Here is a 27,140-nt window from a genome sequence, read left to right as displayed (position 1 = left end):
AGGGCCTGGATATTGGAGTACATGACTTTTATGAGACTCCTCCAGTTCAAGGACCAAATGTTGAGTTTGGGTTTTTTTGGTGGTTGTCTTGTATTTAAGATTATTTTTGTGGGTTTTTGGGTTGATTTTGGTTTTTTGGAGGTTTTTAGCTGTAAAGATGCACAGACCTTTTATAAACATCTTTCATGAAACTAATGTCATGATTTATTTTAATAAAAACCCTTGAAGTTATCGTACATTAACATTCAAAACTGCCCGAAATCACACACTTATCTGGATTTACTCTTTCAACCATTTATTAAAGCTAACATCTATGTCCCTCTGCACAAGACTTGTAACCTTTGAATCCTTTAGAAGCAATTAAATTTGGCACAAAAATTTAAATATGTTTAGCTAACAATGAGGTTTCTGAAGGCAATCTCTGTACATTGAAAAATCCATGTTTGAGATATATATATATATATATATATATATATATATATATATATATATATATATATATAAACTTTTTGTACATGTATGTGTGTACACACACATTTTAAATCTCAAAACCGGCCGTTAAGGCGCAGGTTATTTTGAATGAGATTGGCAGCACATCAGAAGATTAAAACTTCTGGTTACTTTGGATCTTTTAGTCAGTAAATATTGAATTTAGAACAGCCTGCTCATTTTGTGGAGAGAAATAATTTAAAATAAAGCTACCCAATAGGCAAGATCTTATCTAGTAGCAAAAACTGTGTTTGTTAATATTTCCAAGCACGTAGAGCACAGCTGAAGAAAATCAGATTAAAATGAAGCCAGTATTTATTCTTAAGTGGAGTTCACCACTAGTCACATCTTCTGCAGCTGACAGTCACTTTGATGTGCCACTATACTTGATGACATCTTCATATTGATTTTCATCCGTCCTTTTCAGTCTGCCCAATCTACGTGAATTGTTTCCCTTATGTTGAGGGATCACTGCAAAAAGGAGGCTTGGTGTCTTTAGTGTGACTGAAGCAACATTTTCCAAGAAATGACCATTCTGGTAAAGCACTCACATTAAGAGTATCTAATAAAAGTGATTTAATAGAGGGAATTACAAAACTAAGCAAAGTTTAAGTCATCTTATAAATTACAGATTCCTCTGCAGCCTTTAGTTTGTGGATATTTGGAATGTACTTCAGGAAAATGGTTTTGGATCCAAGCATATTCAAAGCATGCAATAAGAACAAAAAACCTGCAAATGAGCTGAAAATCTTTCAGATCCTACATGATGAGGTGATGAATTTTACTTTGGCTCGACTATTAGCAATGACTATTAGAAATGTTGCCAGCTCTGATTGAGGAGCACCAAAATGAAGTAGAAACAGGGTGCTTATTTCGGCATAATTCATCATTAGCTTGTGTGGTAATGAAAATCTGTTAGAGGCTTCTGTGGGGATAATTCTCAGAATAGGTTGAGATAAATCCTGAGGTGACAAGAAGCAAGAATGCATGTGTTATACTTGGAATGAGCTTCCAGGCCGCCCCGGAATAATCCGATAGGTGCCGTGGCAGCATGACTCTGTGACTATCAAAAAGTTGAGCTTATATACAAATCAAAACCCATAAATGATTAGTGAGCATTTCTGATGTTCTGAGGAGTGACTGGGAGATGCAGGTAGAATTGTGACCCCAGGGAAAAAATGCCTTCAGCAGAACCAGTCTTTGAGGGACCGAGCTGAGCTTTGACTTCACACCTTATTTGGACTCGATTTGCAAGTGTAGTTAAAGATTGAAACATTTAAATGATTCCCTGGAGTTCAGGGAAGGGTGTGAGGTAGTTGAGTCTCACAGGTGTTTCTGGCCACATCACTGAACATATTATCATTATATTCCCCCTGCTCCTGTGGAGTGTCCCTGGCTTTCAAACCTGGAGCTGGAGTGGCTGTGTCCATCCAGCTGAGCAAACCTCTCCCATCCCACCCAGTCAGGATGTTAAAGTACAAATGCAGTGGTTGTGCCATGTCAGATTCTATGTTCTGGTGAAAACTGACCTTTGATACATAAAATTAATACCACTGCCCATCTGCAGAGTGAGAAATGCAGTTATTCTCTTAGGTCATCTCTGTTTTCTGTCATTCATAGGCTTTTCCTTGTCTGTGAGAGGGGTCTGCTTTTCTGGGGAGCTTTACAACCCTCTGATGAGCAATGCTGTGTACAGCCATGTGTATTACTGTGCTAGAATTTGATTTGCTAATTTGGGATTAGAAAGAGATGTAAAGAGAGATGTAAAGATGTAAAGAGGAATTTTCCCTTCATATCTCTTCATTTTTTATTTTTTTTTAATTTTTGGAAAAAGAATAGTTGAATATATATACAGTATGCTGGAAATTAAGGTGAAAATATCAAACCATGCTCTTTTAATTCAAGATCATTGGTCCCTCCAGATGTATACAAAACCTTTAACTTCAAAAGCTGATTAGCTACATTATCAGCATATATTAAAGAAAAATAAGATTAGCAGTCTGTGAAAAGGTAAAACCATACCATTTACTCTAAGATTTCAGTGGGGAAAATGTCTTAAAAATCATTAATGCTGTCAAATATTTTCTATTCAGTATAGTTTTCGGTTTGTTTGGGGTTTTTTGTTTGTTTTTGTTTGTTTTTCATTTCCCCCTTTCTGCCATTGTCTGTCCATCAGAAATCAAAAATAACATAAGACCTAAGAACAGATTTTTTCACTGTGTACTGCTATGAAGCAGAAGAATTGTTATTCGGGAGTAGGAAATGAAACAAATTGCCGTTAATTTTTTTCTTCTTGCTTTCTGGTCTAATGCTGTGCTCAAGGCACAGAAACCTTCCTTAAGTATTCTCACTTTCAGTTGATTCTACCTGTATTCCTCGCTGTTCCTCTGGTTTTCTGCCTATTTAGGTGGTTAATGTTGCTATTAGCAATATCTGTACCTGTTGCATGCTCTTGACTATTGGTTATGTACAAGAAAACAGCCCCCAAGGTGGTATTTAGCAGGAATTGAATCTCTAGGTTCTGTATGTTTTGAGGTAGCATTTCATTTCATTCATCCTACACAATGCAATTTAGAAAGACTTGCTAATAAACATAAATTCTAATTCATTAAGCAGGTGGGACTGTCCTGGAAGGAAAATCAAAAAGTTAGACCAGATCACCTGGTTCTTCTTCAGGGTTTATGTCCTCTGGGTTTGCAGTTTCTGTCATCTTTTTAAAGTTTGCTTGTCATACTTGGGTTCAGCACCAGAACACTATTTTTAAAGTATTTATATTGAAACCATGCAGAGACCTTTAGAATTGGTGTATAATTAAGAGTTGAGCAAAATGCTCATAGCCAGACAAATTATACTGGCTAATCTTAACCCAAAGATTCCCCAGATTAGTGATTCTAGATCCAACATCTCTCTGTCCTGACTAGATCTCTATTTTTTAAAAAAATCTTTTTCCTTTTTAACCTATAAACTGTCTTCTGTGGGATTCATTCTACAGCCACCTCAAACGTTTGGCAAGCACCTCTTTTTTCCTCCTTCTCCAGCAGAAGATAAATAAGATACAATTCTGCTGGTGCCTCAGATGGTTTGCATCACTCGAGACAGGCAAGGTGCCTCTGAGTACATCACACTGATGAGAAACGGCTGCTCCTGCTGCAGCTTCAAACCCTTCCTGCAGCCAGGGCTCCCTGAAACTGTGCGCACTGACTGCCCGAGGAGTATCCAAAAGGAGCAACTAAATATTGTGTGTTTGCATTCAGTTTTTTGCCTGCAGCCTTAATGGTGTTTCAGAGATAACCAAGTCATGTTTCTGAGTTTCATTTGTGCGTCTCAAGCTGCGCCAGGGGAGGTTCAGGTTGGACATGAGGAGAAATTTCTTCACAGAAGGAATGAGGAATGGGCTGTTCAGGGAGGGATGGAGTCACTGTGCCTGGGGGTGTTTAATTCAAGACTGGGTGTGGCACTCGGTGCCGTGGCCTGGTTGACCCAGGGGTGTTCAGTCGAGAGTTGGACTCAGTAATCCCAGAGATCTTTTCCAGTGGAATTGATTCTGTGATCCTGTGTGGAAGATAAATGCAAAGATTCTCGTTTAACCATGTACTGTCAAGGGCTATGGGAGAACCAGAAGAAGTTATGAAAATTGTGATGAACCTGTGTGTCTCACATTGGCTGATTCTCTGCCAGCAAAACGCCTGGAACTTGCATCCTTTGCGTCCCCCGTCATCCCACTTCTCTCTCCCATTGTTCACGACAGTCACTGGGCTCCTCCCTGAAGGCAACAGAGCAGCTCTGGGTCATCTCTGTATGTTCACTGTCACCATTTATCATTGTTTGCTTATGCCTTTTACAGAATAAGAACAAAATGGTTAGTTTGTCATGGTTTGACATGCCATGCAAGGTGTTCTTGAGATGCGTTACTTGACTCCAGCCAGTGGATTGATAACATTTAACCACTGCCTGCAAATTCTTACAGATGCTTGTGGGGTTGTCTTGGGTCCTTCCTAAGCAGTGGTGTGTAAACTGAGCACAGGTTGGAGTCAGTGGGGAAAAATGCCTGTTTTTCCTGCTTCAGTTTGCTTCAGTTTGCTGAGTTTCACTTTCAACTTAATCCTTCAACAATGGATTTATTGAAGAAAACTTTCAATTTTAAAGGCTGGAGTACAAATTTGGATTTCACCCATGCTTTGACTGTGGTAATCTCACCTTGCAGTGCACCTTCCTGGAGGGGCTCATAGTTGGAACACAGAAATCTATTAGAGAGCTGTCTTTTCAGTGTCTTGCTATGTTACACAGGAGCAGGTACTCATTTTCACAACACATAATCAGTATTGGAGCAACACTGCTCATACCGGAGTGATTTATGGAGGTTTCAGTATCTGCAGGCTGTTCTTCTGAACAAATGCAAATGTTACTGGAGAGTCTTGGAGAATATTGCTGCAGTCTAAAATCATCTCTGATTGCTTTGTGATATTTTAAGGCTTTCAGCCAACCTGTTTTGGGTGGCTGTAAATGCACTGCAAAGCAGTGTTCACACGAGTGGTGCAGCAGAAGGTATGGCTGCCCTACATACCATAACGGGTAGAAATTCCCAGGATCCCTGCAAGCACTATAAATGAGCTGCGAGCAGCCTGGCTGTAGTAACAGGGAGCTGTGTGTGGCTGAGGAGCTGACTAAATCAGCCAGCACAGTGAGGTGGTTCTGACATCCCAGAAAGCAGGTAAAACACAGCCAGCTTGAAGCTGGCTCAACATCTGCATGGCATAAATGTTGAAGGCTTGAATGAAACGTTCCTGAGCTGCTGCTTCCCTGCTACCAGCTCCTGTCTCACCTACACCTGGTCTTTGAGTGGTGCTGGCACTCATGGACTGCCTGGTTCCAACTGGAAACATCACTTAATACATGCCAGAGGATTTTTGTGTGTGAACAGAATGGAGGATTGAGGCATCACACTCCCCCAAAATTTTCTGTACTCTTGATGCAGGAAAAAAACAGAAATCTCTTAATACTGGTGTATGAAAAACAAACCAAACAAAAAAACCCCTTAATTTTATATGTTTTGTTTGTTTGTTTGTTTGTTTTCTTGTTGTAAACATTGACAGAAACTTTAAAGACGTAGCACATGTTTTTTAAAGAATATTTTTGTAAACAACATTGAGTATTCAGGTAAAGCAGGTCTGTGTGGGCATGCCTTGACTCCAGCTGCAGGCATGATTGCAGAGTGGGTGGCTTTGCTCTGCAGTGTAGTATTGCTGATGGAATTGCCTGATGGAGCTCAAGTTCAGCTTGTGGCACATGCAGTCAGAGGGGTTCAGGGAGCATGGCTGAAGCTCATATTTACAGTTGTTCCTTTTTGTTAGCTTTGGATCAGGTAGTTTTGATCTCAGTGTATCCACCTGGTTTCTTTCCTGGTTTGGTACTCCTGGTCTCAAAAACACAGCCACAACTGAGAAAGACAGGTTTGGATGGAGATAATGTTATCTTATGCCTGTCAGGACCAGGTCTGAAAGCAAAAGGAAGTTTGATTTCTTTAATTGTCGTGGGGTGCTGTCTGTTACACAGCTCGAAAAGGGCAGCCTTTGTTTCCTAGATCTGATAGTTCTGCCAGTGTGATAAGTTTGCCTGAGTAACTTATTCCTCCTTATCTTGTGTGTGAATTTGGATTTCCAGTAAAAAGCAAGGTTTCCCTGCTTATCGCATCCAGCACCTGCAGGATCTTGTATTCAACCTGATTTTCAAGTATTGCCATTCTGAACTTTAAGATCAGGTGGTTGTTTAACTACAGCTTCAAAAACAAACTAAGAATAAATTTTTTTTCCATCTTTGTTCTACTTAATAGTTCTGCTGTTTCTTTGTGTTCAATTTCTTAATAAATCATGGGATTTATTAATTAATAAATAAATAGGCTCTTGAAAATGTTTCAGCTTACCAGGTATGGTACCTGTCGGCTGTGGGTTTGCTTTTAACATTATGTTAAGCAAGTTCCTGAATGACTTTGTAGCCAGATCTTAAAGTCAAGTTTTCAGCATGTTGTAAAATTTAAGAAGTGGCAAACTTGTGTTAGGATTGGGAGATTAGACCAAGAGCCCTGGTAAAACGGGCTGCAGAGTATCAAAGGTGAGAGAAATTATTCTCAAAGTCAGCTAGTTTTCAAAATCCTAGTGGTCTTTCCTGTCAGCATGTGTGAGATGCAATTTGCTGCCACCTGAAATTCACTGCTCTTGGTTGTGTCTGTGCTGCCAGTCTGTCCTTTGTGCTGGTCTCGATGTGACTCCTGTGTGACCTGGTCCCTGCACAAAACCAGCAGAAAATAACAAGAGCTTTGCACCCATGTACAGCTGTGACCTGGTTGAGATGGGATCACTCAGGTTAGTAGGAATGTGATCATCACAAAGGAAGGAGAAGCAAGGGGTTAGGACTGCTCTTTTCAGTGAGAGGGAGTTGGATTGGTTCCTTTCCTCGCCCGTGATGGCTCCAAAGGGGCTCAGTTTTGCTGGCACTCTGAGCCAGCAGCTGTGTGCTGCATTTGCATGGGCTTTCTGCAGGGAGGTTACTCTGGTTGCCCTGATAAGGGGTTGTCTCCAGCCCATACTGGTAACAACCTGGGGACACTGGTGTGCACTACCCTGCCTTTTTACAGAGCAAATCTGTGCCCTTAAGGTGCTTAATCAAGAGCACTCAGGGGTGGGCTCACTTATTTCACACTGTCTCACACACAGATCTTTATGCATGTTAGTTTGCATACAGCAATAAGCAGTATTATTCACTAACCTTTAACGAGCCCATGCTATTGAGATTTTGAGAAAACAGTAGAAACACAACCTAAGAAAAGCTGTTACTATGAAATCAGTTATTTCTGTTTTCATGCCAGCCACTTGTGTTTCAGGAGAAGAAGTAACCTCTCTGTTCCCTGTGCTTGTTTTATCTCCCATCCAAAAAAGCCTTGCCAACAACCTGGTATCTCAGTAAGCGCGGCCTGGTTGCTTGCCTTCAGGAGGCTGCTGCCAGCTGCTCAGCTTTAAAAACTTGCAGACCACTCTCAGAGTTCCTGGGGACGGCAAGGGGCTTTCCAGGGAAACAGCACCTAGGCCTAGTCCTTTTTCCCTCCGTGTGCCATTTCACTCAGATGCCCAAAGAAGACAAGCATATATGTAGCAAAGAAGGGATTTAATTCAGCCAGGCCATGACTGTACAAAGCGCCCTCTGACATGGATGAGGACTGTACAGAAACCAAGACTGCAGGAGAGTGCACTGACAAAAGGAAAGATTTATTGATCTAAACCCTATATTAATATTTAAGCAAGCAAGCAAACAAACCCACAGTGTGCAACCTCCCTGGCGTAAACTTTCAATTTGTACACACAGTTATTTCACAGAAGATTCATTTTAGACAGTGACATCTTGCTTGGTCTGTTCTCCACTGTGTAGTGTGGTTGTATGGCATCCAAGGGCTCGAAAACCAATAAAATCACCTTCCCTGGTGATGCTGAAAAGCCATGTTCTTGTTTTTAACAGAGGGGAACATTCTGACTTGCTCAGTAAAAATAGTGTCTTAAGGAGAATGGAAACCAGAAAGGCTCGGTGGTGAATCCATGCCTCTACTGTACAAATGCTTTTGCCCATGGTTTTTTGATGTGGAAAAAACTGCCACTTTCCTCCCTTGGAATAACCTTGCCATAGATATTCCCGAGCCCTGAGTTGTTTTCCTGCAGAGTGTGTCCTGTTGTTTCTTTTTCAACTCCTTTGACCGGCAGTGCGCTTCATGGTCCAATCACAAAGAAGAAGAGCTAATGAGGGTCTTGGAAGGGGATTAAGAGCATTTTAAACAAAATATTGTCTGCAGGATGTTGGGACTGCTTTGGGAACAAACGGCACAGGAAGGTGCGAAGTGGGGCTTTGATACATGATTTGCCAATCCAGTTGTGACCGGCCCAGAGTGATGTTCCTGTCACATCACGTTGTCCAGTAATTCTTTTGGCAAGTTTTATTTCCTACGGGAGCCAGCCACGAGGAGTGGTGTCCAGGGATAGTGTTTCTTCTCAGGCTTTTTCCATGATAAGCAGTTGATTTTCCAGCATGCAAGTCACACGTGCTGACAACAATCAGATGCACCTGTTCCTTGACCACCGTCCCGCTCCACAGATGCAGATTTAGAGCCCCTTAAAAGAAAGGGAGGGAGGGTGTGGACCAGTTGAGCTGGGTAATTTCACTGCCAGAGCTATTCTTAGTATAAACTCTGTGCTCACATCTAAGTTTAGAGTGATTATAATTATGTTAGAACTTACACAAAAATAAACAGCTGCTGGAGACTGAGGACAGCTTGGGACCACAAAGCACTGAATGCACTGACTCACATGTGGCAACGCTTTTCCTAATGTGCCCATTGGGATTCCTTGCCTAAACTCTACTGCCTGCTTCAGCAAAGTGATTTGCTCTTCATCAATTTCAGCAGAATATTTTTGGTTATTTTTGGGGGGTTTTGTTAACTGGGTTGTGAGAGGTGCTGTCATCTTCTTTTCAGCAATTCCTGTCCTTTGGTTATAAACTGCAGAATTTTCCTTGCAAAGGAACACTATATTTACATATATCCGATATTGTACCTATATGCTTCACATTTTGTTGGGCTGGTCTCTCAAATCTCCAGACTTTTGAAGATGCCTGCAATGGATTTATGGATGTATGCAGAAAGTGTGGGCTGCAGAAGGACAGCGTTCACATTATTGTGCTTACAAAGGGTTTGCTAGCCAAGGGCAAAGAACACTCTTCCTTAAGCTTTCAGTCAAAAACCAGTCTAGACATTTTTATCACATTAAACAGTCTGAAGCATTTAATAGGTATGTGACAGGAAAAAAAAAAAGCAGTCTGAAGTAGCTGACCAGTTTTCTTATGGGAAAAGCCTGCTGGGCTCAAGTTTTTATTCTTTGCAATGGTAATTATTATGCTGGAAATGCTTAACAGTGATGAAGACAAAGCTGGCTTTAGACAAGTAAGAATGTTACCTTTCCTTTCTACGGGGTCTGCTGTGCTTTGGGTTTGATGCTGCTCTTTATTTTGATGGGCCCTGCCTTTCCTGGGCCTGTGTGCCACTTGTTGCTGAGCTGTGGGAGGCCAGAGTGGATGGTGGCAGCCGTAGTTAAGCACCACTTGAGAACACTTCTGTTCATCCAGCCAGTGCAAATGGCAAAACATTTCCTCTCTGTCTCTGCAAGGGTCCCTTTATCAATTTTTATGATGTAACTGGTTATATCTGTTGATTCCCACTGCATTTGATGGATTCCAAACAGGCTGCTCCTTTTTTGACCTCCACCCTCATGTCTAGAAGCAGTTCTTTCACCTTTCCAGGCTTCTTCCCCATTCATCTGTTGGTGTGCAGCGTGGGGCAATACTGAAGTTCTCACTTCCAGGAGCCCTGCCATCCCCACTCCTGAGCTGCCACAATAAATGACCCCCCCTCTGCCCTGGCCTGGCATGTTGGCAACGTCATTGCCACTTCTCTCTTTTTCTCCCCCACACACAGATACCAGCACTTTGTTTGGTTGGTCCTTCTTGGTATATTCCACCCAGTTCCTTCCTTTTCAGCCATATTGCAGTAACCCAGCTTCATACTTGGAATAATCTCTAAAAATAGCCTTGCCAGTGCTATCCCAAATAATTTGAATTTAAGCTTTCCCAAACTATCTGCTGTTCTTTCCTAGCATGGTGAAAATGTGGCCATCTTCCCTCTGGATTTTAGCTGTGTTGGTCTGTGCGGGCACCTCGTCATGCTGCCTCAGCCCACAACAGTTCCAGACACCCCATCCTTGTTTCCTGTATCTTTTCCTGTTGTTAGTTCCTTCCTCTGCTCTTCAATTCTTTTGCTCGCTCTTCCCCACGCATCCATTTCCCTTCTCTCTGCCCTGATGGTTGTCTGGAATCAGGAATGTCCTCATGGTATGCATGCTCTCACTTCTCCGGGGACAGAGGAGGAAGTGCTGCTCATCTCCCTGCCTGTGTGGGTGTGTTCCCTGTCCTCTGCTTGTGCTGTGTCCCTCTCCTCCTCAGCAGAAGTGGGGTCACAGCAGCAGGTGACAAGAAAGAGGAGGAGGAGGAGCTTGGAGAGGTATCAGCTCCCCCTCTCCTTTCCTGCTGCTTGACACTCAAATTACATCCTAAAGTTAGGAATCCAGAGAAATTGCATCCCCTGACTCTGGTGTCGCCAGCTTGTCCAGAAAAAATCTGAATAAATGGGATTTCTCAGCATGCTGTAGATCTTGGTGTTTATTAGGAGCTGTCAAAGAAGTGTTCCAAATGGGCTGTGTGGGCCAGCAGGCCATACCAGCACTCCTGACTGGCAGGCTGGCTCTCCTTTCCGTCTCCATACTGGACAAATATGTTACATACCAACACTTTTATTTTTATCCCTTTAGGAATACTCTGTCAAACCATCCACTTGGAGCAATCAAAACTCGAGATGCCTTTCCTTCAGAGATTTCATATATATATATATATATATATATATATATATATATATATATATGTATTATGAATAGTTGAACAAGCCCAAATGCATCCAGCAGGAAGATTTGGAGAGGTTGCTGGCTTGGAGCACTCTCCCACCCCGCTCTTTAGTAGCTGACATGCCTGCTTTTACCCCATTTCTTCAACAAGCCATACATTAATATTCAGAGCGACATTTGAGGGGTGCTGTTCTGATGTAATGTAAACAGCTGAATGCCTCAATAATGACTGCATTAGCACTCTGAACTGTTTTATCAGATAAAGTTCTGAGTAGTCTCAGGCAGCCTCCCTTAACCCCAAAGAGACAACAGCTGTCACTTCGATAGCGACTGCTGTGACAGGAAACAGAGCACAATGTCAAGAGAGTTGTTTTAATATTTGATTAGTAGAAATGAATATGCAGATTGCAGGGGTTCTCTGAGGCAGGGATTAGTGAAAGAGTCTGTGATGCCATGTTTTATGCATTCCCACTTTCTGCTTGTGGTTAACTATGAACTTACCAGATAAAGGATTGGGCAATTTTTTTTCTTTATCGTTGATCACATTTGCTGCACAATCTTTCCTATTGTTTTCAGAGCTTTTGGGCAGTGGCACAACAACCATTTAAAAAGAAATGTGGCTGAAACAAATTGACAAGAAATGCTTATTCTGCCACCTACCTACCATAATGAAGGCATAATAACTGAAAGTACAGAATCTGTTGCTTTTCCTCTTGCTTCTCTATGAAATTAAAGATATAACTAAATGATAACCTGGTGCATCTCCACTATGGCTGTCCGTATTTATCCTGCTGGAAAGAGGGCTTCTGGATTTCTAAATTATAGGCAGCAGTTTATTTTCAAGCCTTGCCTAGCTGTGATGCACTGTGTTTAGAACCAGGACAATCCCATCTTCAGCAAAATGCCCACTTTGTTAATGAGTTAGCACTGGGTGTTATTGGTGCTGAAAGGGGTACTTAGCATCACTAATTCTGTAATTAAGACAAGTCTTGTTAGCCTATTTAGAGGGAGGAAGAGGAGAATGGGAAATAGCAAAATGTCCATCCAGGACTCCAGAGCTGTCTGGCTCACCCCTAACTGCAGCCTGGATCCTTTGGCTCCTACCTACCCCAAAGGGGATGTGTGTTTTCCTGAGCAATTGATGATGAGCATTGGTTTTGCATCCAACAGGCAGAGTGACTGGGGTGAGAAAAATAGACAAGTTGAACCCCTATAACAGGGTTTAGGCCAGGCAGTTATTAATATTTTTTCCCTATCCATTAAATGTCATTCTGATTCCCAGATCTGCTTTTTGCACAGGAGTGTTGAAGTGCACTCTGTGAGCCCCATATAGTTTCTTTTCCTGATACTGACTGGGAGATATTTTTTTTCTGTGATGTGAACTTGAAATCTTGGCAGAAAAATAAAATGAAACCAGCCAACTAAAATCTCCATGGGGAACTGCAGTCTGGTCCAGTCACACTTCAGCAAGGGCAGCTCACAGCTCTGCTGCTGCACTGACTTGAGCCTGGGCCTGTCACATAAGGGAGCAGGAAAAAAAAAGCTGCCCCTAGAAATCCCTCCTACCCAGGGTCTGGATTTACTGCTGGCCTGGGCAGAAGGACAGTGGAGAATTTCCATTCCAACCTGCTGATAATGCCCTGCCTGCATTCCCCTACCTTTGAGGTGTGACTCAGGGTTATAATAAAGGGAGATGAAAACAAATGGGGGAGGGAGGGAGGGAGGGAGGGAGGGAGGGAGGGAGGGAGGAAGGAAGGAAGGAAGGAAGGAAGGAAGGAAGGAAGGAAGGAAGGAAGGAAGGAAGGAAGGAAGGAAGGAAGGAAGGAAGGAAGGAAGGAAGGAAGGAAGGAAGGAAGGAAGGAAGGAAGGAAGGAAGGAAGGAAGGAAGGAAGTGCAGATGGCAGGTCTGTGTTGCTTTTCATTCCATATTATCTTCTCCAGTTTCAAGAACTGAATGCAAACCCCTCTGTCTAGGGCGGAAGGTGGATGCTGAGGTGGAATCTGAGCAGCATTGCATCTTCTGACCAAAATCGTCTTACCGATGTCATGGGTTAAACTGTATGATGACAATCTTAAAAGTATAAATGCCCCGTGCATTTCCATGGTGGCTGTAGTTCCTAGGCTTTATCCAGGGTACCAAGAAATTTGTAATTAATTTAAACTCCCAACAAATACCTACTTTTAACACACTGCCAACTGTCAAATAATGAACGCAGTTTTTTGGTATTAATGCATTTTAGACTGCTGGAACAATTGCCAAAGATCACCTTAGCTTTGTCTGAAATTTTAAGCCAGCAATGTGGGTCACTCTTGTTTTCTCAGAAATCATCCAGAAAACCAGCAAATTATAATGTCACTTGCCTAATTTTAGATTTTAACTCAACATCTATGTTCCTCACAGCTTATTAGTTTTTAATATATCTGTATATTTTGAAAAAGATCCTAATAAATCATGCCCAAACTTTAATAAAGTTTGGTTTAAACTAAAGTACCTGACCATAGGAGGGATTATTTCCAACACGCAGGGATTTAGAAGTTATTACAAAAATATGATCTTGACCTTTCATTGCATTTTATTAATACAAAGTCCGGGCCTGTGTCAGTGTTTGGAAACAGACAACTGTGTCCTCAGGATGTGGTCGTGGAGCAGCTGATATTTGTAGTTTGTTTTATTTTTGTTTGAGGTACTACGTTGTGTTCTTTCCAAAACTTTTCCTTGCACTAAAAAAGGAAAGACTGCTGATATTAATGCAGTTTGGAAGTTTGTTTTCATGGTATTTGTAGTTTATAATTGGGTCTTAGAATCTTGCAGTTGTTTTTTTGTCCTTGAATCCCCAAACTCTTGCATTTGTAGTTGGAGTGATGCTCACTTAAGGTTGTTTGGTGTTTATCTGTACTGCTGCCTGAACTCTTTTAAGAATTTCAGTTTCAAGCATTTATTCTTGTCTTCCTAGCGCATTAAAGCACAGGAACCCCTTCTGCTTGAGATCTTCTAGAGCACAAAGCTCCAGAATGAAGCTAAAAAGAAGGAACTGAAATTCTAAATGCCAAAATTGCCCATGATTTTAGTTCAAATCATTTGCACAAACACTTTGTACAGGTGTACCTAAAAGGGAGAAAAGCTACTCACTGGCTTAAGATGTGTTATCAGCAGCAGATTAAACAACAGCAGAAATTAAATATATTATTAATTGCCCAAACACCATATTGAAATCTTGCTTTTTAATAAATCTGACAAATCCTATCCCTTTAGGGTTTGTTGCTGTAGTGATACAAGGTGTCAGAGTTTACAAAACTGTTAAGAGAGAGTCTGAGCTTCAGTAAGTCGGGAAATGCTTGGGATGTTTTGCAAGTGCTACGTGTTGGTTGATTGGTTGGTTTGTTTTATTATTCCATGAGGTAGGCTTTGTTTTAACACTGCCTCCCATTGAAAGCCGCAGAGTGAAGTAATTAAACTTAATAAAAGTCACTGCTGGTTGAATCCAGATACATTGTATACATCCATCACAAGCTATAGCAGTTCAGAAAGGATCTTGGCAGCGATTACACAAACCATTGTTTCCATCAGAGTCCAATTTACTCTCTATTACTACCTGGGGATGAGATGGCTTCCAGGAAATGGGACACTTGATTTCATACTAAACAAATCTTTAACACCTCTAAGACTTCTGCTTGACTAAAGATAAAAATATAGCGCTTCCCACATTTTTAGACAACTTAATATTTTGTATGGTTGATGTTATTGGAATGAGACAAAACAGGGAAGGTTCTGGGGAATGGTTCCTCATCACATGCTCACATTATGAAATGAAGTTTGCCTGACAGACCTAAAGCAAAATGTTCCTGTTAGATGCATACTGAATAATGTGTGTAAATGAAAATCTATTGTCATTTACTGTCTTTTGATGAGTCAGATTGCTAAATCCTCTGTACAATGCACAGCATTATGAGCATTTTCCCTCCTGAAATAATCCCTTGGGGAGATCTGTGCCTTTCCCTTTTCCTCTCACCTTTGCTTTACAAAATCGAGACCATGAACACCAAATTTCCTATCACTGGAAGGGAAGAAGAGTAAAAACAACTTTACTTAGTCCATGAAGTTTGTAGTTTTGTATGACTGGTTTATTATTTTTTAACATATAAGTTTTTAGTAATGTCCAGTTACGATAGCTCTGCATCTTAGCTCACTATTCAAGTCATATCATTTTCTAGGAATATGCATAGATTCTCTTATTGCTTTAGGAGTTCTTTTGAAAATGAGTAAAATTTTACCTTTTTTTGGAACACTTTGGTGTTGCAATTGCCACGGTTTTTTTTGTTTTTCCAGGCATTTCAAGTGGCATCTATCTGAAGGCTCATTTTGGTCAGGAAGGGAAACTAATAAAGCTGGTTTACAATGGTGGCACACAAGGGCTGTTCCCAATCCTATCAAAGATGTGTGACGAGTCCAGATGACTTCGGTGATCAATTCAAAAGGGAAACCCTGCTCCAGTGGCTCTGTATTGCTGCTGAGCAGAGAAATAATTTGCCTTCTTGGGCCTAGAAATGTCTGTAATTTAGAAGTTTGTGAGGAATTAGACCTGAGTGAATCATCTGAGAAGCTTTCCATAATGGCTTGATTTAAATGTATTTCTAATAGTCAGAATGTAGTTTCGTTATCCTGTTGGAAAAGTATCAAAGTTTATTTACAAAGCCAGCACGTCTCTTTATACACCATTCACTTCTCATAAAGGCAAATGCTCTCCCCCCCCAAAAAACGATGAGCGGTAAGCACTTATGTCAAAAAATGAGAGTTTTCAAATGAATAGGAAGGCTGGGGAAACCCTAGATATGAACAAACTAAGAAGCCGTTAGGACAAAAAGAAAAATACTGTGGGGAAGCTGGGAGGTGATGTTTGAGTCCTGTGCTTTATCCTAGGAATTCTACTTGTTAGGATCAGAGGTGGTGACTGAGGAACAGACAGGACCAGGAGCAGGTACTCATTTCTGAGCTCTGCACTGGGCAGAGTTGAACTGGGGGAAATCTCAAAAGATCAGCTCAGAACAGGCCCCTTCTTGTTGTGGTCTAACCCCTCAGCTGCCCCTGCATGCCAGTGCATTCCAGCAATTAAAATGAAATGGAAAACGAGACAAAATGGCAATTGAGACTGTTGCTCGATGATGCATACTCAGGCGCCTGTTGTATGTGTGTTGTTCTTCCTGGACCTTGTTTTGGGGAGAACTGGTTTAAGTTGCTTGCATTAGCTGTGGGATAATGTGTTTAAAAATAGCCTGCTGAAAAACTACTCTTTTAAAAATGGAAAAAAAAAAAAAAAAAACAAAAAACAACAAACAAAACAAACCAGCCAAGTTTGACTGTAGAACAGCCTGGAGAGCTGTGAAATCTTGGAATTGTTTTATAGTACAGTGTGGGCACTGCAGAAATTCAGCAGTTGTGACTCTCCCTCTTACTTTTTACATAGGATTCACACTATAATGGCTTTTGTTTTCTTAAAACTTACTCTGAATTTTAAGTTCTAGAGGTGAAACCAAGACTTCATGTTTAAAAACCACCCTGTCTCTGCATTTTGCTTATATTGATGTCAGTACCTTTATGACTAAATGGATTTGACATTGAGGAGTAAATATATGAAGATCTGACTTTTGTTCAAGTTTCTAGAAACATTTATAGTATTTGAATACGAAAGTACTTCAAAGCCTCATTAAAAAAATGAAAGGAGCATTTTTATAAGAATTTCAGTGCTGCACTGCCTGTTTAGTCATGGACAGCTAGATTTTCACTCTAGTCCACAACTTTGCAGGGAGACTTGCTGGACTGGGATGAACTCCATAAAAAAACTCCCCAAAAGTTAGAGAAGTCTGCTGATCTGGATCTGGTTGTCTTTGTAATGAAGAATCTTGTTTACCAAGCAGGGGTGCTGGTGACGGTTATATGTACTTCAGGGTGGGGAGGATGTCTTGGGGTGAGTGGGAATGGGAAATAAATTCTTTTTGTTTTAAGGTTTTTTTTTAATTGCTTCCTTGTATCTGTAAGAAAAACATTTTCCTGGGCAAGATTACTAAACTCAGCATAGTGTTGGGTGGGTGCTGCACTTGAAACCCACACAGACAGTAACTGGGGCAAGTTTAGCTGGTTGCAATTCCAGCAGTTAAGTGGTGAAAGGGCAAACACAGAGTGTGGAACCTCCTCACCTCTCACTCAGCAGGTAGGGATTCATTCCAGAGGCAAAAATAATAATGACTAAAAAAGAAAATTTACAGGTCCTGTTACGATATTCGGGGCTAAGCAAACTGCGGAAATTGTGAGTTTCTGTGTTTGAAACATGGGGGGGTCAGCTCGAAGGAACTCTGCTGTCCTTTCCAGCAGTGTCTCAACATTGACAGGATGTTTATGGGATCCAAGGAGTATCCTATCCGTCATGCTAGCCAGCCCTGTGGGTTAGTTTAGAATATCACCACTTTCCCCAAACATTTGTCTCCTTCGTATTAACAGAATCCTTTCCTCCTCCTGTTCAGCCACACCTTGTCCTTCTTTTGGTCAAAGAATGAAAAAACCCAGGATTTATAGTCCACATGCCCCAGATTTAGCTTAGTACAGCCAAGCTTACAAAAGAGGAAGACTTTTGTGTTAATTAACGCTCTTCTGGATATGGTTAATTTAGTGTCCTCCCTCTTTGGGTACTCCAGGTGAATTTCATGTGATCCAAATCATGCCTTCAAGGCATAAATCAGTGTTGAAGGAAAGGGAGATACTGCAAGAGGCATTTAACTACTGCACTTCACCTGCCTCTCCCTTGGAGTCATTAATTGACTCCTGAGGTGCATTTATATGAGTGTTCTTTCTGCTTTTGTGAATGGTATGTATTCAGAGGAGTTATTATACTTTGAGAACTCTTAAGTTAGTAAGAAGATTTGATTTCAGTTTTTAAAGGAGGTATAAAAGCTCTCAAATTAAAATTTTGCTGCCTTTAAATTTAGTTCTTTAACCTTCTACGTCTCCCAGTTGAACCTTCACACATTTCATTGTTATTAAATTTCTCTAAAGAGGGTAATTCTTGGTTTTCATCATAGTGAGGATATGTGCATGCACATATTTGCAGCCATATGAACGCTACAATGTCGTGTTTGTTCGTGTTTGCTGGTTGGGATTGGGGTTTTTTTCACTCTTTTAAAACGGCTAAAAAATTGATGAAGATTAACAGAGGTCTGAAGAGTGACACGGGGATATTTTATATTTTAGTTTGGTGATCTTAAAAGCTAACAGGGCTAAGAAAAAAAAAATGGATTTTTGAGAGGAGCGTAAGAAATGTGAGAGACTGAAAAGAGCTCCTCTAAAGGCAGAGAGAATTTTCTTCACCTTCTGCACAGCTGCCAAAGTATAAGACTTAAAAATGTTGTTTGTTGCAATCCCTCCAACTCCTTGCTGCGTGTACTCAAGCCGTTCCCTCACACTTCATCTGTCTCAGTTCATCTGTAAACCGAAGTGACCTGCGAGAGCAGAGCTCGAGAAGAGCTTGGTGAGGTGGTAAATAACAACGGGCTGGAGTCCCCGAGACAGAACCTGACTGCCTGATGAATGATGAGCAATCAGGCGTGTTTTCTTGCCGCCAAACGGCAAGCTTATGCAAAAAGGATGAAAGGCTGTCATCCTGGTTCCTGTGGCAGGGGGTGGTGCTGGGTGACTCTGGTCCAGACCCCTGCCTTCAGAAAGGCAGCTGCCAAAGTGCAGAGGGCTCAGGCTGAGTGCACGGTTTGAAAAATGCGCATTGCAGCCCAAACTGAGGAGCTCCTTCTATTTAATGTCTCAGCGATGAAGTAACAAGTTCATCAGACGGTGTGAGTAACCACATAAAGGCGACGGCCCCTGTGAAGGAGGGATTTCCAGGGCTCAGCCAAGCTAACCAAGGGCACGCGTGTAGTGTTAAGGGAATGAGTCTTTCTGAGAGTTAAGGGTGTGCTCAGGCACTCTTTACATGCAGGTTTCAGGTGCTGGAAGGAGCATTAGGATGTGCCTTACACGGGAGTTCAGAGCGGTTGCAGAACTTGTTGGGTTTTAAATCTCAGTTTGTGTGGGGTTCAGCACCAGTGTAAAAGGGGAAAAGCCATTTATATAGGCTTGGGACTGTGGAGGAGTATTCTTCACAGCCTTAAAAGTGCCTCCACGTTTCTGGTGTTTTAGCACAGAATGTGTCAGTTTTTCCCGGTAGGATGGGAGCATTTATTGCCGCATGAATGTTGTATTTGAATGAACTTTCCTTCTTCATACCATTCTGATCATAAAAGACATTCAAATAGATAGGGGAACAGCCACAACGCCATAAAAATAGTGGTTATCACTTCAGGTGTGGATGTTTTGAGTTTCCTTCGCCCCAAGAACAACCACTAAGTTTCCAACTTGTTGTGATTATTCTGTGTGAACTCCATGAGCTGCATAGAGCATGACCCCATCGTGCTCCTGCAGTGGGGTGGCTGTCCTGTTATCCAAGTTCCTTCATGAAATGAGGGAAAAGCAGCTCTAGGCTGATCTAAACTGGACGAGACGTGAGAATTAAATGTATTAAAAAAAAAAAAAAAAAAAAAAAAAAAAAAAAAAAAAAAAGAGAGAGAGAGAGAAAAAGTTGGCATCTTCCTTGCAAGGATCTCAAAACATCTCATAACCCTTATGAATAAGATGATATTCCTTGCTGGCAGAGTGGCAAGGGCCAAATGCACAGGACTGGCAAAAAGAAAAGAGAGCTTTTGATTAGATATTGGATATAGATGATCTATTTTCTTCAAAGCATCTCTTCACTGGGAGAAAAAGGGTACAGACTAACAGTTTAAATATCATTTAGCCTTTTTTTTTTAAGATTAGGGAATGAAGATCTATTATTTTGAATTTTCATCCCATTTCCAATGAAAATTAACATTTAATGGTGACATGTATAAAAAACTTTCAAGCTGTGTTTTTGATTTCTGCATCAATGACCAAAAAAAGGGCAGGAGATAGGTTAACATGAAAATGTACTTTGCATGTTTTAAGTGGTAGGGTTATTTTTTCAGTAGAAAATTACCAAAATAACTGTTCTTAAAGCAAATGCTGGACTGTCTTTTAACAGTTTTTTTATTCTCATTCACTTTGTTGTTAGATGTTTTATGCAAATGAAAACAAGACAGACAAGGGGCATACTACAAAGGTCTTAAACTCTTTTAAGTACTTGCATTTATTCAGGGTGTAAAATTCAGCCGAAGAAGACATCTCTGTCTGCATGGATTGCCCAGGCTGTCATGCTCTCCCTGGAATAAAGAGTTGCAGACTCTTTATTCCTCTTGCTTGGACAAATTTTCCCGAGCCTTGTGCCAGTGCTGCAGCAGCTCCAAAGCCGAGCTGATCACACTTAACCCCTGTGGTGCCTCTGGGGACAGTCAGGAGTGGCTGACCAGGACAGGCTGAGGTCGGTGGCGTGGCCATGGCATTCTTCATATCCCATCTCAGCACAATTCCCTGACATCCAGCACTCAGCCTCATCTTGCCTTGCTGCTGCCAAGGGTGTTCCCACTCTTTCTGCTCCGGTGTCCAAAGGGATAGTCGGGGTGCTATGTGTGCCAGATGGCATTAGGAAGCAGGAGCCACCACTTCAGATTAAATGAACTTCAGTATTTCAGAGTATTTGTTGGGGCATTTTCTGCCCCTTTCAGTGTAACCTGGAAGGCATTGGAAAGATTACTGTCTTTATTGTAATGCCCATACAATACGACTTCTGGGTTTTATTTTAAATTAACAATTTTGTTCACATCTCTGGCAGAAGTGCACAATACAACTACCTAGTTTTATTTCATGGCCTATACCTCTAAACAGTATTTTTCCCTATGAATTTTGACATACATATTATTCATATCTTGAGTTCTGGATAAATTATGACTGAAAATACCCAGGAATTTATTTAACATAAATGAAATTTGAAATGACAGTTATATTTTGCCTCTGTAGCATACAGTTTAGGATGTAAAGAGAAAATACTCTCTGTCTCTGTAGCATGTGATGTTTTCCAGTAAAAGAAGAAGCATTTGCCTGTATTGCAGTTTGTGGTATTCTGTCACCTAGAGCTAGGTTAATCCCAGCCTCGTTGTACTCTAGAAGTTACGGTGCAAGTGTTTTTCAAATAATTAAGTTCATACATACATTTTACAACTATTTTCCATTTTGACGGTATGAAACAAAAATACTCCTTGGAGGAAAGCTCTTGATTTGGAAATGCGCTATGACTTTTTAGTACTTCTGTGCGAAAGGAAAAGCTAAAAGTCACTTTTTATCCTGCTTGGCCTTTGAAATACTCCTTTTGAAGGACAGTAATTGAATTGTGCTTTTCCATTCCATTTCAGGTTTTTCTCCCGTAATCATGGCAAAACCTTATGAATTTAACTGGCAGAAGCCAGTTCCCTCTTTTATGCAAGATGGAGCAGTGTTTGATAGATATGAAGAGGTAAGAAGCCAGTTGCCTTTCATTTGCTATTCCCTTTTAAATATGCAGAAGTTCTAGAATATTTCATGTTTTGCTTTCATTGTACACAAAGAAACTTTAATTTTTTCTTGTAATACCCCCAGAAATGTCTGTGGGGAGGCAATATCAACACACTTTATTGCTTTATATGGAGTTTTTTTTGCTTTTAAAAGAAATAGCTTTAAAATATATTTAATCTCTCTGATTTGACATAAGCCCTGAGGAAGAGAAAGGGAGAATTGGATCAAAATATCTGTAACGTGTATAAAACTTTCATCTTTGCAGATTCATAAAGCACATTATTAAACAAAGTGAATCCTTCAATTTTTTTTTACTATCTATCAAATGGAGGGAGGGAGAATGTTGCTTTTTTTAATATATAAACTCAGAACCTGCCTATTACAAGGGAAAGTAAGGGAGCACAGAACATTCATATTCTGATTCAAATGCATCATTTGAGAACGGGAGTGGTTTTATCTACTTTAGCAAATCAATCTGCACTCTATCTGAAATATGATTACTATGATCCTGCTTTCAGCTATGCTTTAATCCACATTTATTAAAGGAATGCAAACCAGGGCATTTTACACAGGCAGCAGAAATAAAACGCTGAAAAGTTTGCCTTATACTCAGCACTGATATGCTGGTAAGAATAATTTTATCAGGGTCTGTTTTTAATCTTGTTTGAACAGGAAATCTCTATAAGTTGAAGGTAAGCGCCTTCAGGGATATTAGTATTTTCTTATCTTTTGAAATGTAAGTAAAAGGTATTTTTTATCACGAGGTCTGCCAAGATAGGGATAGTTGGCTCACCCTGTATTTCCAGATTTGGGGCCAGATAAATGAAGTAGATACTGGTGGGCATGGAATTCCTTTTGAAAGGTGGTTCAGAAAAGCTTTCTTTTCCTTCAGCAAATACTTCTCCAGAAACAGCCTGTGAGGACCTAAGTGAGGGGGCACAGCCAGTGTCTGTTCTCTTGCACCTTCACCAAGAAATAGAGAATGGGCAGACACAGGAGAGAGTTTTTAGTGCTCAAATTTCAGTGTGGCATCAGAAACACCCGGTGGGCACCTGGGATGTGGTGACAGGGACAAGGTCAGGCATCACTTGTTCTGCTCTCAGCAGGCACCTCTGGGAGACTCCACACATGGGGTGAGGAGCTGGCACTGAGGTCTTGCTCCTTGAAGCTGAATTTGCTGCCCCCAGAACAGGATCCTACTTTCCCCCTGTGGAGTAAAACCTTGTTTGTCCAGCCTATGATCATCTCCTGCTCCAAGTGTTGCTGCAGTTTATTCCAGGTTTTCTGTGGTACAGTTGGGAGCCTGGTTTGTTTCCTCACAGAGGACTCTTCTCACAAATGCGTCTCAGTTTTCAATTAAGGAAGTCAGGGAGTTCTGGATCCTCTTTCTCTTGAAGAAGTGATTGATTCTGCACACTGTTTTCCTGCATTTGTGCTTAATTTATGATGCTCTAATTGAGGCTGGAGGTGTGTGGAGGAAATTTCTTTTTTAATTCAGCTAATCTGATTTTTTTGCCTTGCCTACTCTCTTTGGAATGCCATTCTTTCCTGATTTCTTCTACAAATCAATATCCTTCAAGCTCTGCTTGTCAGATACCCAGGCTGCAAAGCACTCACAGCATGTACACTGCCACAGTGCAACAGAAAAGTGCTTCCCAAATTCTGCACATTAAAAGGAAATGTGGCCATTTGATCCTGAAGGTGGCGGTGGAAAATTATGTTTTTTACCTTAAACCATTTAATTTTCAAATAATTTTTTAAAGTTCTGTTTCATTAATATTTCTTATTAGGTAAGAATCGCTGCTTCTGTTAAATAAAATATCTTCATTTAGTTGCAGTGAGGTAGGAAAATATTAATTACATGCATTCCAGTGTCTCAAGCATCAACAATAAGACAAATCATTAAAAGTGATCTCTTTTTTAAAAGCCTGCCTCTCTTGCTTCTATTTTTTTTGGGGGGACAGCAAATTCTGCAAGAGGGTCTTTGGAAAGAAATAGAGTAATCCTTTATTTTCAAATGATAAATAATTGGTGTTTGTCAAACTGACTAAAATAATGGTCGGTGTTTTCTTTTCTATAGGAATCTTTTGTCTTTGAAAGCAACTGTCTTTTCCAAGTGGATGAATTTGGTTTTTTTCTGAGCTGGAAAAGCGAAGGAAAGGTATATGACAGTAATGTCAGGAATGTATATGATATGTTATATTGCACTTGATTTATATTCTGGTTTTTAAAAATCTAAAATACTGTGTTAGTTTATGTACAAAAGTAGTCTTCATCCTATTCTTTGAGACTTGACAGAAGTGAAGCATTTAAGTGGGAATTAACTGATATTAAAGGGAAATATACTGCTTAGTGTTTGTTAACAGTGTTTGCCAATAAAATTCACTGTTTGTTTTTGCTGAAATTCCCCGTGGAAGCATGTATCAACAGACCTTTGAACTTGTACCCTTTTTATCTTTTCAGGAGGGACAGGTATTAGAATGCTCCCTGATCAACAGTGTTCGTTTTGGAGCTGTACCAAAGGTACTCTATAGTTACTTTATACTCTTCATTTAAACAAAGAATATTTAAACTGAAGGTGTAATGCAGGATGGCATTCATTTCTTGAAATAATACCAGCAACACAGGTTTTATTTTGCAGTCATAGCCTAAAGTTTGAGGTTTTGAAGTGATTTGTTGTGATTGCAGTGGGAAGGCTCAGTCACCAGGTCTTTCTGATGTACTGCAGGACTCAGGATACACTGAAAGTTGAACAGGCATTCAGAGCACATATCAGGATTTTTAATTATCTTGTAACAGTTTATTGTGATACTTGTTCTAGGGATCTGAAAAAAAAAAAAGGTTTCATTTTCCATATTTTGTTCCTATCTGTTTGAATTTATTTTATCTTCTTACTCCATTGGCATAAAATGTAGAAAGATTTGTTTGCATCTTTCTTTGTGCATTTAGGTGGTCAGAGAGGGCAGCCGGTCACCGTCTGCCTTTTTAAAGAGTATCAGCAGAAGTACTAGCTAGGAGTTCTGGAGAACCCCAAAACTTTGGAAATACGCTCAGTAGTATTCAGAAGGAATACGCAGGATTTTCTGCTCTGAATTGTGGCTCTCCTTCCACCAGGCCTTCAGTTTAGAAGAGTTGTTGTATTTCCTGCATTTCCACTTGCACATGTTAAGTGGTCTTGTGTTGACTGTAGGTAACTATCCCTTAGATATTCTCTTGGAAATCTGTAGACTGAGATTCCTGCCCCACAGAGAAGGGGCATGAGATGTGGCGATGCAGGCAACCCCATGCTCCATGTGCTGACAGCCACACCAGTGTGCTTCAGACTTCAGCTCTGTCTTTAAAAAACTATAAAAAACCCACACTCATTAAATCTCCAGCAGCAGAGCCAAAAGCTTGTGTGACATGTCGCTAAGAAACAGCCAAGAAGTCACAGACATCTATGACTCTCAGGAACTATGGACTTAACTAGATTGGAATAATTAACTTAGAGATTAGTACTGTTCCTCTGTTTCCAGTCCTTGGAGTGATTAATTTTTCTTCTTCGTGATGAAAATATGAGTTCTCACAATCGTGTTCCTAACTGATAGAATATATTGTTTCTTCAGGTTTGCACAATGTTTCTAAGTGAAAGCACTCATTTAAGATGACTGGCAAAGGTTTAAAGGTGTATAAGGAGGTGAAAATGCATTTTTAGCATAGTGCCTTGCATAACAGAAGTGTTGCAGATGTAACAAGTTATTTATTCTGTTTCACAGGATCCCAAAATACTGACTGCACTCGAGGCTGTTGGAAAATCAGAAAATGAGTTGGAAGGACGGATAGTGTGTGTTTGCAGTGGCACAGATCTGGTGAACATCAGCTTCACTTTCATGGTAGCAGAAAACACAGAAATAGCCAAGGTATTTCACAATTAAACAACGTGTGGGAGTCAAAAGAAGAACTCATCAGCAGTGCTCAATTGTTTTTCCTAAGTCTGCCTGCGTGGCTGACTGAAATACCCAGTTTAGTGTCTGCTGCCTCACTCTTGCAAAGGACAACAAACATCCGTGTGGAGCATGTCTGTGTGCCGTGGTGGGAGGAGATAGTGATTTATCAGCCTGTGCATGCACAGTGATTATCAAAATCAGACATGAGACCATTATATATAGGACAGAGCACTCCCTGAGCTGTTCAGTGTCTCTCTGTGGGGGTTTTCAGCAGAACAGGTGATGATGGTGCGGTGGGCCTGTGACAGGGATGCTGAAGGGAAGTGCAATTACTGCCATTTTCCTGGTGGGTGGAGTTCAGCCCATCAAAATTCTGTTCTGATAACCTAATTGTATAATGTGGTTCATATTATTTGAAAAAACAAAAGCAGGAAAGAAAATTCTATACAGTTACGGGGATCCCAGTGTGCCCAGCTTCTTTTCTGTTTCCGGTTGACATGGAACAGCCTTAAGGAAACAATGGTACTTTTTTAACACGTCATCTTTCCTGAGAGCTTGAGATTGCAGTTCACAGCAAGTCCTGGGCTCCACCTGCCCTGGTACTGAGCTGTAAACTGCTCTGAGAAACCTGATCAGAGTGCTGAAAGTACACTGCTAGCTGAGATCCAGACGTTCATGGGGTTTTAAAAGACACACTCTTTGCTTTGCTTTGCTTTTCTGTCTGTATGTATTTAGGGTATTTAGGATTATAATCTGTTCTGCCTGTGAGATAAATATTAAATAGTGGTCAGTATCACACACCTGGTAAATCCCCTCCTTTAAAACTCTGTGCTGAATGCAACATCACTAAATCCCTTGCCAGACCTGGTTTATTCTTCATTGCTTTGGATTCATACCTTTGGAAACACTGGCAATGCTGAGTAAACTCCTTTATAGGAGAAATAGTTGTATAACTTACATGGGTACACTGAATTGATTTTACTATGTGTATTTCCAGCAAGCTCTAAGGGAAATAACGTGCCAGGGTTATGTTTTGAAAGCATTTGAAAAAAGAAGCAAAGCAAAGGAGATGTTGGCAGCATTCACTTTCATGCTTAACCCGGCAGCGTCTCAGATTTATTCTGAAAACAGCTGCAGTTAAGTTTCTCAGCCACCATTAGATCTCAATAACCTGTATTAGACTAATTGGTTTGTGAGAATGTTGCCCCATTACAGAGACTGTCACAAGAGATGAGTTAATTATGCTGTCGAAAAGATGTACTGCTCATTAACAGCCGAGCCTTACAGAAATGGTGTGTCATGCTGCAGTGGGCAGGCTCTGAGAGGCCCACGGAAGTCAGAGTCCTTCATTTGGGAGCCTTTCCACCAAAATATATACCCAGACCTGTCAGCAGTGATGATCCACCTCATCTGATATGATATGTTTGAGGCACGAGGGAGAGCATAAAGCAAATCAGGCCAAAAAATCAATATAGAGCTAAGTTGCCTTCACTGGGGAATTTGGCCTGTACTGTGTTGACCTTTGGTATATGGTAAATACATCAACTTGCTACTGCACTTCTGTGCTAAAATAGAATTCTCTAGGAGTTATCTGCACACAGAAGTGCTTAATTCTTCCTGTTTCGCTCAGGACAAAACATCTTCCTTGTGGAACACAGTAAATCCCCTCTAGAAGAAAAAAGCCTTTGTGTGGCATTAAGTAGCTGCGCAGCTGCTAACTGCAGTTTAAAATAGACC

General features: G+C 40.8%; 1 protein-coding gene across 4 annotated transcripts in view; it reads left to right on the top strand.

The window, feature by feature from the left end:
* PLCB4 (phospholipase C beta 4) overlaps positions 1–27,140 on the top strand; it is a 185,729-nt gene that overhangs the window by 79,354 nt on the left and 79,235 nt on the right. For all 4 annotated transcript variants that reach the window (XM_066177841.1, XM_066177843.1, XM_066177844.1 and 1 more), the window contains 4 exons: positions 21,339–21,439; positions 23,558–23,638; positions 23,941–24,000; positions 25,233–25,376. In XM_066177841.1, the coding sequence (XP_066033938.1) occupies positions 21,356–21,439; positions 23,558–23,638; positions 23,941–24,000; positions 25,233–25,376 (369 nt within the window). In that variant the 5' untranslated portion in view covers positions 21,339–21,355. The remainder of the gene's footprint in view (positions 1–21,338; positions 21,440–23,557; positions 23,639–23,940; positions 24,001–25,232; positions 25,377–27,140) is intronic.

The sequence above is a fragment of the Chamaea fasciata genome, unplaced genomic scaffold (assembly GCF_029207755.1).
Source record: "Chamaea fasciata isolate MVZ Bird 193981 ecotype frontalis unplaced genomic scaffold, bChaFas1.0.hap1 SCAF_3, whole genome shotgun sequence".
Classification (NCBI taxonomy): Eukaryota; Metazoa; Chordata; class Aves; order Passeriformes; family Sylviidae; genus Chamaea; species Chamaea fasciata.
Note: the sequence above shows the minus strand (reverse complement) of the source record. Positions and strands in the feature narration are given on the sequence as shown.